The sequence below is a fragment of the Magallana gigas genome, chromosome 2 (assembly GCF_963853765.1).
Source record: "Magallana gigas chromosome 2, xbMagGiga1.1, whole genome shotgun sequence".
NCBI lineage: Eukaryota > Metazoa > Mollusca > Bivalvia > Ostreida > Ostreidae > Magallana > Magallana gigas.
The window spans coordinates 51,042,082-51,059,440 of NC_088854.1; the positions used below are offsets into that span (position 1 = coordinate 51,042,082).

Sequence of the window (17,359 nt, forward strand, 5' to 3'; positions counted from 1 at the left end):
CTAGTATATTTCTAAAGGCCGTGCATATACTAGTACATATATATGTTTAAGAATAGGTACATTTAGAATATGTATACATATACATATATGCATAAGAATAAGAACATTTGAAAACACGCTTAATAAAAAAATAAACTTTTAATTCGTATTATAGCACTTTCCTATCTATACAGGTCAGTGTTTGTGCTTATTGATTTTTCCATAAGTATCCCCAAGTCTGCGCTTCCAGATGCCACTGCCATTGGTCCACAGATCACAAAACTCTACAATATATCAACAGTATTCCTTGAGAAATGAATTAATAGCTACGACATATACAAGAAGTGGTATATAAAAAGTTAAAACTGTTATAAACGTATAAATCGGTAACATTAGAAACCTTTTGATTTATTCATTAATGATATTTTTTATAACAAGAAGTATTACATATATCAAAGACATAAGAAACCCTGCATGGTGCAAAGTATAATAATTATTTTTACTAAATAAGTATGTCCACCAAAATAATTAAAAGACAAACCGCTCTTATGCTCTTAAATAACAACAGGTATGTGGATTCATAAAGCATGCCATTTTAAAATACTGAGGTCTCATCAATATTCGTTGAATACCAATTTTCGTGGATTTCGATGTCAAGTTGATTCATGAAATTAAATATTAAATGTTCATTGAAATCCAATTTCTATTAACATTTTGTATTGATAGGGTCATTGGCCATGAATTTACGTATCATTTAACCTGTGATTTAAACTTTATCGACGAAAATTGACACCCTTGAATATTAATGAAACCACAGTAGAAGAAAAGTGAGACATTCCAGCGACGAGTTTTATTATCGGGTAAGAAACATAAAATGAGAAATATTCTTATTATCAATACTGAAGCTTTCTAGTTCTTTATAGGAAGTAATTTGTCTTTACATATCCTAATGTTTGAATTCTTCATGTTAATAAGGAACCCAATATTGTTCTTAACAAAACATAATTTAACATTTGCATTATATTTCCTTATATAAAATTACAGAAGAACAAAAATTTTCATTGCTGTAGTGAATATTTTAATCCGTCCAGAGGTTAGATTTTTTCGACATCACAATTGTTCTCAAACGTAAATATAACGATTAATAACAATGTTACAATGGTACACAGTTCACTGGGATATTTTCTTGATTAGTACGTGATCAAATTTTATGAAAAACCCTGTAACTTCACAGGAATTGATCACGTGTTCAACTAAGCCCATACCTCTGTGAACTTTTTAACACTGAACATCGCTGTTTAGTTCTTAGATAAACTGCATCAGGATATTTCCAAAGTAACCGGTATATTACAAACTCTTTCCGTGTTGTTTAAAATGGGGATATGTAAAAGTATGCATGTTAAACTTTGAACACGTCATTGGATCCCATTTTTAGATAGAATGTTACAGATTGAATTAAACAGATTCTACACTACATCAGAGTATTTGCATACTGATATCACAAAAATGCCCTTGTACTTCTTGTTGAACTTTGCAATTTTGTAGCCCTAGTATCGCTCAAGAAGTTAGAGTTTTCAATTGAATGAATATGATCCACTATAAAATGGGGTCCTTGGTTTGCGATATCACGCGTGCTTAGCCCTTAAAGGTTTATGCTTAAACAGATAACTGTTTCACGAACATCAAAATTTTCATGTACAATACAACGAAAATTTATTAACTATGATATGTCAATACCATTGTTTTACGTAAAAAAAAAACCAACAACAACAGGTGCCCCATAAGCACATGTAAAGCTGATACTATCTTCACAAAGGTAATGACTCAAAGGTAATGACTCGAAAAGTAATGACAGAAGTGACAAGACCACTCACCAAATTCATAAAAAAAAAATATGTTTTTCAAATTAAAATTGATATCATTCTTTTTCATTTGTTTTCTATTGCTGTGTAATCTTTTAGTTTTCATGAACTTTTTGGATTGAATGAAAATAAATTGTTATTACAAACGTCGTTTGTTGCTCTTTGAACGTACGTCGAGATAGAGCAGGAGTTCTCATTTCATGAAATTAAGCAAATTACACAATGTAAATTGTGCCTGTGTCATTTAAAATGTATAAAACAAATTAACAGACCGACGGTTGTAATACTGTATCGACAAATATATACATAACGTGAGGCTTCAATAAAAGTAGCTGAAATTGAGCAATTTTGTTGAATAACTAATAGAGAAATATCCAAATGATTCATAGACTGAACAGTTACGATGGAGAGACAGATGGTTGTCGTGCTGGGTTTTCTTGGACTCCTATTTTCGTTCTCTTTGCGGACTTGTTTCTCATTGGTAATGGTGTATGTTCTTCGTGACAACTCCTTCCAAGTGAATTCTTTGTTCACCGAGGTAAGTAATTTCATTTTTGGGCTGGAATGTTGATTTATTCAAGATGCGTGTTGTAAAATCAATGTTCTTTTTATCATTAAATCTACTGATCAACATCAACCATTTAGTAATTAATATATTTTAAAACGTGAAAATAAAATTTTTTTAATTAGATTTTTTGTCTTATTTTTTTCTTTGGTTGTGTTTTTAATTCTTATAAAAGCTGAAGTCAAAGCACTAGGTAGGCCTTTTCTTGTCTGTATTATACGAGTGTACTGTTTGAATAAACCTTAGGTCTTAGATCTACTATTCTAAGCTTAATAGAAAGCCAATAACCAATCTATCAATGGTAATATAAATGCTCAATTATTGAATCAATTTTTCAATTGTCAAATGACACAATGACAGATTAGTAATAGTCAAATGTATGAAAGTATGGACGGTTTCGATAATACTTGGAATTTTTTATATTTACAGTATAATACCTCACAATTATGAACAATGTTGCTTGATTAAAAACATCAAATTGACGTTGATTGTAAAAATAATTGAAGTTTGTTTATGTAGTGCACTGTTAATGGAACCGACAGGGACTTTATTCTTCCTTGGGATCCATCCGTCACACAGTACTTCAACACAGTCTTTTTTGTTGGCTATTTCATCACACAGCTTCCAGGGGGCTACTTATCGGCTCGCTATTCATCATCTAGGTAGACTCACATTCTACAGAAATAATTTTCATTTAGTTTCTTGTAAAAAATTTAAAATAGACCAATTTGTACTTTATAATACATATTTTATAAAACGCAAAATCAATCTTGTTAATGCATTTTTTAACGCCTTATCATCTTATTTGACTGCAAAAAATAAAATGATTTTTCAAAAAATTATTATATTTCTCAAATCGTGGACAATAAGCTACGTTTTGAAATACAGTGTATTAAACTGAATTCAACTAAAACTGAAATATTGAGTTCGTGTACTGATTAATAAAAAAACCCACCAAACCTACTAACCAATAGTCAAAGTACTCTATCTTTCTCTACGAAGTATGCATGTAAAAGTACCTGACTACATGCCCATTTTCTCCAGCTCAATAGGTAGACTGTGATTGAAAGTATGAAATAAATCAGTTCAATTTCTTTTCTTTTACTACATGTATTGTAAACCATCCTTAGGGTGTTTGGAATTTCCATTCTGACCAGTGGTTTATTGACGGTCTTACTATCTTTTGTAATGGCGTATGGTACAGCAGTTGTCTATGCATTGCGCTTTGTTCAGGGCCTTTTTGAGGTAGGTTGGGTTTTCTAGCAATGAAATGACAGAACCAAATATTTCTTAACGTCAAATAACTTCAACAATAACATTTTTACTCATGGATTTAAATTCTTTTGTAGTAAAACCCTGTTATTACAATCGTAAGACTTGTGTTTCAGGGACTGTCAATTCCTGCTCTAAATGGCGTGTTATCAGCTTGGTCATTGAAAAATGAGAAGTCACGAATGGTCACACTAACTTATTGTGGTAAGTTTAGTTTAGATTCCAAACTTTAAAATTTCATATCTCGTTAACCTAAAATAAACATTTTAGCAATATTTCTATTCTTCATTCAGTCCTAAATGAATTAAAATGAACAAGGGATACTAAATCAAAATATATAATATACTCCTTGGAGTTGCACATTTAAATCATTAAAAGAAAAGAACAGAACCAACTTTTAACCCATATGCTCATCCATCCGGAGCCCAGCATTGTTTCAGCTGAAGAACGATCGCTGTATCAAACTGCTTATCAAAAACAAAAGATGAAAATTAATATACTTTATCCAGAATACATATTATATAAAAACCTCCATTTAAACATTTCTTCTATTAATTTTAGAAATTTAACAAAACTTATATTATTGTGATTCTCAGAATTGAATCCAACACTTGAATACGATTTACTTTATTCACAAATGGGCTATTCAGCGAACGAACATATAATCTTCTCAATTTGGTTGCGCTTTGTTTGTGTGACGCCCAAGGGAGATCATAAGTTCAACTCCCAAAAGCTACATTTCACGAGTAAGGTTCATTGTGCATAACGTTTTTTTCAAAACAAAGTTATCGATTATTTTCATATCAAGGAGCCTACCTAAGTCCAGCTGTGGCTTTTTTTGTTACTGGCGCTTCTACCTGCTATATAAGTTGGCATTCAAGTCTCTTCATATTTGGTAAGATTCAAAGCTAGCCGTGTGTCTAAAATGAATTTAACATGAACTTTAAACATATATATCTAGCAATGTATCGTAAATCTTCTATTTTTAGGTGGATTTGCAATTATATTTTCGATAGTGTGGGCATTTTGTATCTATGACACCCCGATGTCAAATCCCAAAATGTCGGCTGTTGAAAAATCCCTTTTCGATGAAATGGGCCCTAAGATAGATGGGAGTTCTGAAACTATGGTAAACAATACACTGTCACGTCACACGATAGTTGATGTCAGTCTCCTTAAGTCTTTTTGATCATATTTTCTTTTATTGATTCAGAAATGCAAAAAAAAATATTAATATAAAAATATCCGTCGGTGTGTTTCCCACCATTATTACTTCATGATTTATTTTTCAAAATGTCTAATTTTTCGTAAAACTTAACTAGATCAATTTTTTTTAACACAGGTACAGAATATTCCATACCGAAAGATAGTTACCTCGACACCAGTGATGGCGGTGTTTGTTGGAAATTTCTGTCGAAATTGGATTTTCTCCCTTCAGGTGTCAGAACTTCCGCAATACTTTGCCGATGCATATGGACTGAATGTAGCAAGCGTAAGATCTATTATAACGTTTTAAGAGATTGCATCAGTTGGGTGTTGATATATTATCTGTACTAAGGATTTGAAGAACGTGGAGCAATTCTGTCTCTTAGATAGGTTTCTTGGTCGCATTCCCAGAGGTTTTGATGGCAATTTCTGTTGTAACGGGTGGTATACTAATAGATAAGTTGATTGCAACGGAAAAAGTCACAACCACCGAAGGCAGAAAAATTGCACAGTGCACAGGTACTTGTTGCTGATGTTACTTTTTGCCTCTCAATTTCGTACATGCATGTGGTTTATTTAGGTAAAAAATTACGAAGTTCAATAATTCCAGTCAATTTAAAGTGGCATTCAATTAACTCGAATTTCCTCTAAATACGTTTAAAATTATCATATTCATCTTCATTTGAAAGGTTTTGGAATTGAATCGTTGTGTTTGCTAAGTTTATACATCATAAGCGACTACAGGATAGCGACAGCTGTTCTTTTGGTAGGAATCGGAATCAGTGGCTTAGCAATATCAGGTAAGTCTCTGTTTTGACAGTCATACTGTATGCTCGAACAACTACATTCTGTAAAAATACTGTTACATACTTAAAAAACTAAATATATTCAGCCCAAATGCTGTAAAATACTCGAATATCTATAGATATTCTGTACAAATACTATATTTAACTCAAATAATTATAGATATTCTGTACAAATACAGTTATTTTCTCAAAAAGCTATTGATATTCTGTACAAATTCTGCAACATACTTTAATAATTGTATAGATAGTCTGTACAAATATTGTTAAATACTCGAATAACTATATATATTCTGTACAAATACTGTAACATACTGGAATAACTATTGATATTCAGTACAAATTCTCAAGATACTTGAGTAACTGTTTAGATAGTCTGTACAAATACTGTTCGTACTCGAATAAACATCATAGATATGTTGTGTAAAAATGCTTTATACATGTACATGAATAAATGTTGATATATAAAAATTACTGTAATATACTCGAATTACTAAAGCTTCCATGTACAAATGTTAATCTGTGAACAGGCTACCAGGTGAACGTTCTAGACCTGGCGCCGCAGTATGCCCACATAGTGACAGGATTCACACGCATCAGCTGTATTGGGTCTGTACTGAGCACATTAGTGGCTGGGAGCCTTAGACAGGAGGTAGAAACCAGTGTATTTATTACATTGCTGACAATGCACGTTCACCTTATATTTCAATACAATTCAGTATCGTTCCAATCAGTCAGAAATTACAAGTAGTTAATTTTAGTTTGAATCATTGCGCAACTTTTTAATAAGATATTATGAAACTCTATCTGAATATGTCTTACCATTTCTGGTTTCTTATTTTATTCTTATCCCAGAATATTGGATCATGGCAGAACATATTTCTAATAGCAGGATCCATTCATTTTCTTGGAGTGTTATTCTATGCTGTGTTTGCTTCAGGGGAAAAACTAAGTTGGGCGACGAACTTATCACCGTCTGATAGTACTATGACTTTAACGTCACGTGATGTTTTAGAATATGGAACAGTTTCACAAGATAACAATGATAAAATTAATTGATATTGCAATAAATATTTTAAATTCAATTAATAAATTATTTTTTTCTTCTAAAAGGATGTGCTATCTAATGGTATAAACACCGTTTAATAATAGCTTGTAATACATTTAACATTGAATTTTGGAAAATTTTAAACAATTTATTCATTAGTTAACGTTGTCGTGAATTAATAAAAGACAAAAGGTATGATGTAACCAAACAAGAGTTATACCCCTTTTTGTCTTTTGTAAAAGAGTTTTGTTATGTACGAGTTATCTAATATTTTTGTATTTTGGAACTCTTCAATGTTACGTTGATCCAACGCTTACCAAGCTGAACTACACGAGGTGCTCCACCTTCGTTTTGTTTGATTTATAACATCCTAGCCTGTAAGACTGATTATATAAGCTCATAGTTATGAGTCTCTCTGTTTTCTTAGATTGCTTTTCATGTGTTAATCCAATATTTTTAATCGAACACGGTTTAATTCTTTAATCGATGATTTGGCAGCCATTTTTAAATGTCCTATATTTATATACTAGGAATCAACTATTTGTTGTCAAAATTTCTGTTATATTTATAGATCATAAATTTATTAAGTTTTCTGAATATGTATTTTCTCTCTTAAAGATAGCCTACTAGAATATAAATGCATGTGACCGTGTGTGTATTGTATGGCATAGTATTGTAATGATGTCTCTATTTGTGTTCCATTTTTTATTTCAGCCTTTTACCATATGTTGGCATACGCTTGATGCCGAATAAAGCTTAGAAACCGCTTCTTTTCACTGTATGCATCGAAAAATCAAAAATCATAATTAAAAAAAACCATGTATATTATCCTCAGTAATAAAGAAAATATTTACAGAAGACATGCGATAATTTCAAGGTGTTATGGGTCATTTGTCGATATTAATGTAGATAAACGTACATAATAATCAAAATGCTTTTACCAGTTTAGAATTTTAAAATTTTACATTATTTCACCCGAAAATAAGATTTAACAATTTTTGGAAAGGTAAAAAATTTAAAATCCCCAACGGGATTCGATCTCGTGACCCACTGTTTAAATTTTGTTAACACGATATAGCTTAGGTGTATTCTTAGCGTGAATATGTATAGATTTAAGTCACGTATTCAGGGCTTTAATTGCTTAATTTTTATCTACTTTTATGCCATGTATTATGTACATTAACATTGTATTTATTTAAAAACTGTAATGCTTGACCGTTGCATAAAACATTTCATTAAAAAGTATATTTACGAGAGCTTAATGGTTTTGTGACCATATAAATCATATTGAGATCACTAAGGACAATGTTGAGGACTAGTTACTAAAATAGGTTAGAAAAACGACCATTGTAGAAGAGGTAATCGATAGTCAAAGAATTGATTTAATATGTACTTCATCATCATACAAATCGCTCAGCACTTCAAATTCTAAACAATTTTTAAATATAGGAAAAATAGGAATTAAAAGGTAAACTCTGCCTCCAATATGCACTTTGGATTTCGAAATTGATATAGTTGAGTTTATGGGTAATTTCTTGACGTCGATTAAGTGATGAATTGAATATTTATTTTAAGAAAAGAGATAATTACAATAAACTAAATGCATTAAATGCACTAGCAAAAATCAGTCCCTTAAATTATAAACAAACCTTACGGATATTTACATTAGACACATTAAGAATGTACTTGTGCCACTCACATTTTTGTCCTTTCAGACAATAGGGTACCATTGATTTTGATTATTTTCTAGGCTTCCTATCAATAAGAAAATTATTTTCTACATGTAATGCCACAGTATATCATTGCATGATGAATGTAACATAATTGTATCCCGAAATTTGCAAGGATCTAAAACGATATCATATTGTAACAACTCTTAATATTTACATTTTTCAGTGTCTTTGCTTGTGATAACACTACGTATTTATTTTGTATTTTACAGTTCAATAACTTAAAATTACGTAAGATTTGGGCGCCAGCGGGGTTTGCTTTTTCATATTCAAACATTCAATAATACAGTGGCTTGAAATTTTATAAATATAAGGAATAAGAAATCATTCTTTGAATATTATGAGGTGATAATTTCGGTCGGGCTTCATTGGATTTGATCTTGCAAATATATATATTCACATAAATGGATAAGGCGCAGGCAATGTCCATGTTAGCCTTCTCCATAAATACTAAAAGAATACTACCTTATTCCTTAAATAAAAATACGACAAATATGTTTGTCAATATAAATGAGTTCTCTATTAAATTCTACTATTTTATACAAGTATCTTAATTTGATCGCATGAAGCAATTAAAACGCAATATAAAATCCATGTACTCTACTTTATTTAAAAGTAATAAAAGATAGATTACACAATTAGTTTGTACTAGTCCCTGCATGCTGACAAAGCAGGAAACAACGATGTCTTTATTTGTAAGGTTCATTATATAAAGTGTATATTAACTTGGATTTAATTCAACAAGTGGCAATCCAAATTATACTCAGATATCTCTTTCCCAGGAGAAAATTCTTCAAAATCATATGTCAGTTTTGAATATTTTCAACATTCCCAGCAACCAAAATCAATATGCATCACCTTCCCTATATTGGATACCTCAACTTCATAAACCTCCTTACAAGCAAAGATTTTCAGCGGGTTCCAGGAAGTGATCTACGAAGCCTCTTTCTTTACTCCTTGCCAAAATATTATAACCAGTAAATGAGATGCTTCAAGAGTACTGTGCAACAGTCTATTCTAGAAGCTGTGTAAATCAGATGTGGATTCTTCAATGGGCATGGTCACGGTTTTGGTCGATTTCCCCCCAATTTTAATGCTTACAATGCTTTAATAAGGCAACTAAAATTTGAGTGTTATTCTGTGAAGTATAAGCGAAATACAGATCTTACAATGTAAACAAAGTCTTTGTTTATATTTTGAATGTTCAAGTGACAGTTCCAGTTTTAGACCCAAAATGAATGTGTTTAACGCTAGAAACTGTTTATTTATGCATGAAATGAATAAAAAGATAGACAAATCAACACCAACCCCCCCCCCCCCCCCGATTTTATTGGTATATTGAACCTATGTAAACAAAAACAGGGCACGAACCTGGTGTAAATTAACAACGAATTGTGAGCCACGTATCTTGATAATAACTCTACGACTGACTCTCAAATTTTAATTGTTAACAGAAATGCATTCTAAATCATTGTAAATGATAAAAACAGAAAAATAGTATTTGACCAAATACGTGACCATGTCATACCCAAGGAACTTTTAGAAAATTTGAAATCCCAAAATTTTACCAAAATCATTAGCATCAAAACTTACAACTTTTCTACACTTTTTACAACCCTTCCCCACAAGGAATGAGAGTCCGGGCTTTTTGACATCACTGATAGCTACTTTTTTTCAATAAAAATGAATCACATGAATTTACCTACCTAGTCATTGGTCATTTACAAAAATACTTTGTTAAAAATCATTCGAATTGTGCACACAAGTACTCTAAAGTAGATATTAAAAAGATGCTTGAGGTTCTCATAGACAACATCTATGTAGTTTTTGGAAATCGGGTCTTCCAACAATCTGTTGGAATTCTAAGGGATACCAATTGTTCCCAATTGTTAGCAGACCTATTTTTGTATTCATATGAAGCAGAATTTATAAAAAAGAAAATAAAACACTCGCTGTGGCCTTCAACTCAACATTTAGGTATATCGATGACGCATTATCAATTAACAATTGTTATTTCCATACTTACGTCGACTCGATATATCCCAGATAACTGGAAATAAAGAATACCACAGAGTCTACGTCATATGTTTCATATTTGGATATTTGCATGGAAAGGGGCATTGATGGTATCCTAACAACAAAAGTTTATGATAAACGTGATGACTTCAATTTTTCTATGGTCAACTTTCCTTACTAATGAAGCAATATACCTTTTTCACCTGCATATGGAGTTTTTGATACGCAAGGGCTTGTTCTACATATGAACAGATTCTAAGGCGAGGCAAACTACCGACACACAAGTTGATAAAACACGACTACCGACAATCTCGAGACGAGTCATCTTTTCGTAAGTTCTATTGTTGATACAATGACTTGTCAGCAAATTCAATCTTCTACTAGGTCACATGCTGACTGACTTTTTCCTACTTATTTTCAGACCATAATTACCTAATTGTCTACAGATTTTCTCGTTTTACCAATTTCAACAAAGAAGACACGGCGGTAGTAACCGGTCAGCAGAGGATGCTCACTCCTCCATGGCACCCAATCCTACCTCTAATTTATAGAGGTACGTGTTTTTTCTCTGCTCCTGTTTTGTATTTTTTCCTTTGGACTTTAGATTTTGAGCACTTCGTTATCACCACATGTCATTTTTTTTAACTGTATTAAATAATGGCTTTGTTATTCCTTTTATTTAAATCTTTATTTGTTCATTTGAGAGACATCAAATCAAATCAATCTAAATAAATTATGAAACTTATTCGATCTTTGGGAGTTGATTTTAATAAACTCTCCTATGCAGTTAATCTGGCAAACCGGAAATGAAACAGTGTTTTGATCTAAGCAAAAATCATCTTAGTACATCTCAGTCTTAGTACTATTAGGTACTTGAAATAATTGATAAATTCACTGTAATGTATTCAGAAGCATTGTTTTTCAAGGCAACTTTTTAAAAATACATTGAAAATAGTCAGATTTTAAATGATACAACCAATATAGATAATTTTTTTGTAGTCGTTTGTATTCCTATGCCAGAGTTCAATATTGCTTCGATACAATTTTCACAAAAATATTTCGAATACTTGTCATAATGCATCGTAGAATTTGATGGCGCTAATTCTATCTTTAAATACTACACACCATGATTCATGTGGGGTTCACTGTCTATAGTTCAGAATTCTTGTCAGAAAAGCCCGATCATTCATGTTAAAAATACCGGTATGCGTAATTATTGAAATATAGATAAGAAACTACTTGCCTTGCGTAAGTTGCGATATAACATATCTTTGATTTTACAATAAATGATAATCAATAAAATCAAGTTCACTCAGTACTTCAGTACTTTGATTTGGAATTTTATTTTTGGATATGCAATTGTCTACTTTACAGTTATTGATTCTGATTCAAAACTGGTGTCATTTCATTCTATGTGCCAGCTATGTCGTTTTATAGTTTTATTGTGTTTTGTTATCATTTTATATGAAAAAAATTGACACACTAATGGGTTTTATCTATTAAAAATGATTTATCACTATTCTTTGGTATTTTTCCAAGAACGGGTATATCGGGTGTATTTGTACAGATGCATAGCTAATCCGTTTCTATGTTTTTCCGGAAGGAAGTCATCATTCAAGGTATTGGATAGTCATTAAAATCGTTTATGACAAATCTTATATTCTGCCTGGGTTTTTTTCTGATTTAAAAAAAAATCATTTAAAATAGCGTTAGGTGGCAAGTTATTTATCAATTTAAGGTGAAAGCCACAACTGTAACACTCTACAGAATTTGACTTTTACTACATATTTCTTTAAAGGAGCAGGATTTGGGTTTTGATGCGGGGAGATTTAAAGCAAAACAAATACATTATGAATTTGCCGAACAGTTATGTGCCTTCCCTTCTATGCATCGTACTAGTGTGCCATGGATACAGTGAGTATGTTTTCAGTTATTTTAAAGCTGTAAAATTAAATTACAAACGTTTGTATTTCAATACTAACATAGAATAACCTTGTGTTTAAGCTTTAGTTTGCGGTTATGAAATCGTTAAACCAGGTAAGATATAAGGTAATTATAAGACATTGATTAATTGAATTCAGAAAAATTGCTTAATTACCGATCGCAGAAATTTGTACACTAAATCTTAATTTATCTTAGCTTACATGGGCCGACTTAGGCAAAATGTCTATATCGTGCATTCGGAAGAAAGAACTTGGTTAGACGCTCAAAACATTTGCAGTTCAAGTGGGCTCACATTGCAATTTAACTCATGGGACGCTGTCAATTGGTACATAAAAGTTAAAGCCGAAAGAAAAGGATGGTAAGGTACTATTTACATTTTCATGGTATTATATGGCGACTGTGATAGACGAAACGTAAACGGAAAAGTTTATTTTATTTTATCGGTATATAAGAGATCGTCAATCAATTTGTTGCTATGGACACTCATATAATTTGCTTTGTATGTAAAGTTAGTTACTGGTTGTTTGCAAAATTGTAGCACAACAAATTTACATTGTTCAAAACGAAAGTGTCGGTTAAAATGGTGGTAGATGTATTTCGTTAATGTTCCTATTTGTAAGATTTCATTTATGTTAACACCTACAAATAAATTTTATTGATGATAATTTATCTTGAATTCAAATGAGCATTCAAAACAAACTTTGGAAAAAAGCATAAACGGGAAAAATGCATTGAATGAATAGCGTTCTTTGTTCATATTCATAAAGGCGCTCCTCTGATGATGTTTGGATTGGAATGATTAAGCACGCCAATAGCAATTTCTGGTACCCGACAATGCATGGTATTTGTAAAGAAGGAAATATAACACTGCCTGGACAACTTTTTCACGAGAGACAGTGTGCAGTTTTAAACATGTCGGGAAATTCTTACTCTGGAAATTTCAACATAATGTATGCAGCAGCTTGTGAAGAAAAAGTCCTTGGATTTGTATGCCTCGCAAATCATGGATTAGTTCCAAGTGGTAAAATTCTATTACAAACTCGTACAGGTGTTGCTGCTCTTTGCATGAAACTGGCCTAAGACAATTTCTTACGTCATCAGTAAAATGTTTAACTATGTTGTATAAGACTCTATCCTACATATATACACGGTACTTCATATATCTGCTCATTTTCTGCTCCATCGTCTTTAAGAGTGTTTTTTCCATTTATTCCACTTCTATATAATGTTATTAGGGATTGCGTAGTTTAACCAACCTGTGAAAATATTAATCCAATTCCAAAATAAGTACATGTATTCCTGTTAAAGCGATTCCTTGACCTAATCTTTCCAGGTTTTAATTTCAAAATCATTTTAATATAGTTTGAAGTTTTTTATGAAACATACTAATTAACGTCCTATTCCTTTAGATGTGGAATTTTACATTCTCTCAGAAGTGGTAGAGAAAGGCACGAATCAGAGATCTTGGCAAAATGTAACCATCACAGAATGTGCGGAAAAATCATTTTACATTTTTGTCTGTTACGCTGCCACTTACTTCCCGGAAACAAGGATTTGTATCGCAGAATGTACAGATATGGACAATGTTCCAGAAATTGTGACGCTTGTCAATTCTACAATCAACTCCACAGTTCTTCTACGAACTTTCAATAAAGGTACGGCTTTCTTAACGCACTTGCTCAACATCTGGTTTTAAGGTTTTCTTATGCATTATTTTGCAAAATATACCAAGAAGCAAAAAAAAAAAACATTTTCATATCGTAAAGAAAATCTAATTTTATTTTTTTATTGTTTTGCTAATGATATTTTTAAGGCTACTTTTTAAAATTTATATACAAATGGACACTGTCTTTGTAGTTATCGATGTTTTTAAAAACCGGTGAGTGTCCGTGACTTTTGTTTTTATTGGAAAATAATCAGATATTGTACTAAATTGGAGTCGGTGCAAATATTAAAGTATTATATGTGACCTTTGAGTTTTGTCCAAAAAGATATGTTTAAATTTGAGTAAATTTTTAAATATTTTTGGTTGGAATTCATAAAAATCACAAATTTCTTGTCTTTTGAATGCTTAAAAAACAATTTACGAAAGCACAAATACCATATTTATGGTAGATATCTTTAAATTACTGGTAGAACTTGGTGTTTGTATGTTTGCTGAATTAAGAACAGGTTACACATGGTATATCACAAAAATAAAAAAAAAATAAAAAGTTTTCTACGATTTTTTTTTTACATAAAATTACTCGTATCTCCACCTTGGACATCAAACTGGTATCACTATTGCACGGTTGAAATACAGTTTTCCTCAACAAAACGGTGACGGATTTTCCAACTATAACAGACCCAGAACAGTTTCCGTGTAAACCCAATGCAATAACGACAAAGGAGTCAACTTATGTTTCCACAATAGTTTATGAAACAGAGGAGGTATCATCGAAATGTAGTTGCATTTGTTCATCTACGACCAATATCTCTATTGATGAGCTTCAAGAAAAACTGAATGAGATCAAAGAAGATTTAGCTGTTACTAAAACGTCTCTTTCATCCTCACAGAGAAAGAAAATTTGTGCTCAGGATGAGCGAACATCTTCAACTAGCATAGGAATACTGGGTTCGTGTGTCATTATAGGGATTCTTCTCGTTTTAGTCGTCAGTGACATTTTCACTGGTGTGCTTCATATTTCCAAAATTCAAGGGAAAAAGAAAAATAGAAATATATGACATTGAACTATTTAAAAACACCGAAAAGGTTTTTATTTTATTTTACTATGCTTGAAAGTTTTATACATGTATACATTTATGTATTATTTTTTTGCACTGTTTTCTTAGAATAAGTTATGTGAATGACACAAAGTTGATTCAGTAAAATAAGCTGAACCCCCGCTGAACTGTAAAGTGTCCAGTTTTATTTCTTCCTTTTGCAAAAGTTATAGCGAAGTGGGTATATGTTGTTGTGTAATTTAGCATTCAAATTTATAATGAGTGGAAATTTGAATACAAAGTGTGCATTGTAATAAACCACCCACCATTTCATGTAAATGTCTCTCTCTTAGGGGAATGTAAAAAGGTGTGGAAATATATATTTATTTTCTATGTCTATATCCAGTGTAAAACTCAAGTGCAGTTGCAATACATTAACTGCATTTTTTGGTGTTGTGCAGCATTCATTAAATGGTGGCAAAGCATCAGTGAGTAACTGTCTGTTTAGTTGAAAAAATAACAGTTCATCGAATTTTAAAACAAGCTATTCTAAAGCAGTTTTCACTTTCTTTTATGTGCAGCTAAATACCAAAGCTTTCTAAAGTAGTTCATGGAATTTATTTGCATAATGTATGTACCCAAAATGCAGTATTTAAAATATGTATCTTATAAATTAACAATTAAAATTCCTCTCTCAATTTAATTGAAAAAATATATGAAAAGATTTCACAAATGTGGGGTAACTCTTAGTGTGAATTTTGGTATATCGGAAGCTTTTACCATTACGCTGTTCGTTTTTTTGGGTTTACTTTTGAAGCTGTGCTATTTATATTATTATTGACAATGTGTCTGCCTTCAACCAGGACTCTTCTTTCAGGAAAGTCAGGCTTAGGTTTTGTCATCGATTTTTTCTTTGATTTTTGTAACTCATAAAACGCCAATTGCTTTTAAAGTGTGTGACCGAAGATTTTCTTTTATGATAAACAATACCATTTCAGAAAAAGTCAAATAAAAATGAAAAAAGAAAGAAGAAAATGTCTTTATAAAGCGAATAGTATTGTGATGGGTTTTCAAGTATTTTAGCATTCAAAAAGCAAATAAAATTGAAATATATGTTATCCTACTGTGATATATTCATTTTGGTATTTGGAATCATTAAAATTAAATTTGAGTTTAAAAGGATTTGTTTTTATTCTAGTTTTCTAAAAAAAATTTTTTTATCTTATTCAAAATATAAGCTATAGTATCATTTAGTATCAAATTCATGTATAATATCTGAGATATATATATATACGTACAATGTACATATTTATATTTATGTCATTAGCTGATGTACACAATTTTGTCAGTTAATTCTTAAGTGGAATTTTTCATGTCAGGAAAAATTGTTATAGACGTTTTTTAAACATGATTTTTGCTCATTTAAACTGAATGAAGATTTGGAGTAGGTTTATTTAATTTATTATTCTTATGAATTTTCTTTAATTTTAATATATTCAATTTTTGAAAATAGCTGTTAAGGGTTTACTATTGTGCTACACTTGTTTGTCCTGCAGTCAACTCCTTTTAATATATGAAAATATATTTTTTTAATACCAAATTGTATTTATTAAATATACATTATAAATATATTCATAAATTATTTGAACAAACAAGCCAGAAAAACCAAACATTTTGAATACATGGGACATACAGTGCTACTCAAAATAGATGACCATCTTTCAAACAATTTTTTTTTATCAAACTTGCATACAAACTGTTTCTCTGCAACCTCTAATTGCTTTGATTAATATCAATTTGTATTGATTACCGATTACATACGCATGGACTTCTTTCATCGTCTATTTTAGCAGTGTGGGTAATGATAGGATCATCTCTGCCCTTATGCTTAATTAAACCTGTGATGCTAAAAAATACAAAAAACAAATTAAAATCCACATAAACGGTAAAAATTCATTAAAGATTTCTTTATAAAGAGATGAGAAACTCTCATAAAAAAGCTATGATCTTAAAATATCGTTTGATTCTTATGATAAAGGTAGCAAACAGTGGTTTACATTATGCATTACTTTGAAATTATCAATCAACTACAGTCAACAAATATAAAAAAAAAACTATTGATGATTATTTATTTTTTTTAATTTTTAAATTTCCGTTAGATAGTTACGCTACATTGACATGATTTTGTGTTTATGGGACTTCGGGAAATTCACAACTAAAGTGGCAATTAA

At 31.1% G+C, this 17,359-nt stretch overlaps 2 protein-coding genes across 2 annotated transcripts; both read left to right on the forward strand.

Moving 5' to 3' along the window:
* Nucleotides 1–2,239: 2,239 nt before the first annotated feature.
* LOC105337963 (vesicular glutamate transporter 3) lies at nt 2,240–7,910 on the forward strand. The gene is made up of 11 exons (XM_011442914.4): nt 2,240–2,379; nt 2,926–3,068; nt 3,537–3,651; nt 3,795–3,882; nt 4,487–4,573; nt 4,668–4,807; nt 5,021–5,170; nt 5,271–5,403; nt 5,574–5,684; nt 6,218–6,339; nt 6,543–7,910. Exons 1-11 carry the CDS (start codon nt 2,245–2,247, stop codon nt 6,744–6,746), a joined length of 1,428 nt encoding a protein of 475 aa, XP_011441216.3. The 5' UTR covers nt 2,240–2,244; the 3' UTR covers nt 6,747–7,910.
* Nucleotides 7,911–12,284: 4,374 nt separating this feature from the next.
* LOC109619966 (uncharacterized) lies at nt 12,285–16,292 on the forward strand. The gene is made up of 6 exons (XM_020071317.3): nt 12,285–12,395; nt 12,486–12,518; nt 12,621–12,783; nt 13,193–13,446; nt 13,835–14,080; nt 14,728–16,292. The coding sequence occupies exons 1-6, from the start codon at nt 12,299–12,301 to the stop codon at nt 15,147–15,149; spliced, it is 1,215 nt and encodes a 404-aa protein (XP_019926876.3). The 5' UTR covers nt 12,285–12,298; the 3' UTR covers nt 15,150–16,292.
* Nucleotides 16,293–17,359: the final 1,067 nt, after the last annotated feature.

What these genes read in the sequence shown, in the direction of transcription:
- LOC105337963 (XM_011442914.4), top strand. Translation starts at nt 2,245, where the DNA reads ATGGAGAGACAGATGGTTGTCGTGCTGGGTTTTCTTGGACTCCTATTT. An exon ending in TTGTTCAGGGCCTTTTTGAG is followed by an intron (nt 3,652 to 3,794) that starts GTAGGTTGGGTT and finishes CTTGTGTTTCAG; the next exon opens with GGACTGTCAATTCCTGCTCT. An exon ending in ATGGGAGTTCTGAAACTATG is followed by an intron (nt 4,808 to 5,020) that starts GTAAACAATACA and finishes TTTTTAACACAG; the next exon opens with GTACAGAATATTCCATACCG.
- LOC109619966 (XM_020071317.3), top strand. Translation starts at nt 12,299, where the DNA reads ATGCGGGGAGATTTAAAGCAAAACAAATACATTATGAATTTGCCGAAC. An exon ending in TTATGAAATCGTTAAACCAG is followed by an intron (nt 12,519 to 12,620) that starts GTAAGATATAAG and finishes AATTTATCTTAG; the next exon opens with CTTACATGGGCCGACTTAGG. An exon ending in TCATGGATTAGTTCCAAGTG is followed by an intron (nt 13,447 to 13,834) that starts GTAAAATTCTAT and finishes CTATTCCTTTAG; the next exon opens with ATGTGGAATTTTACATTCTC.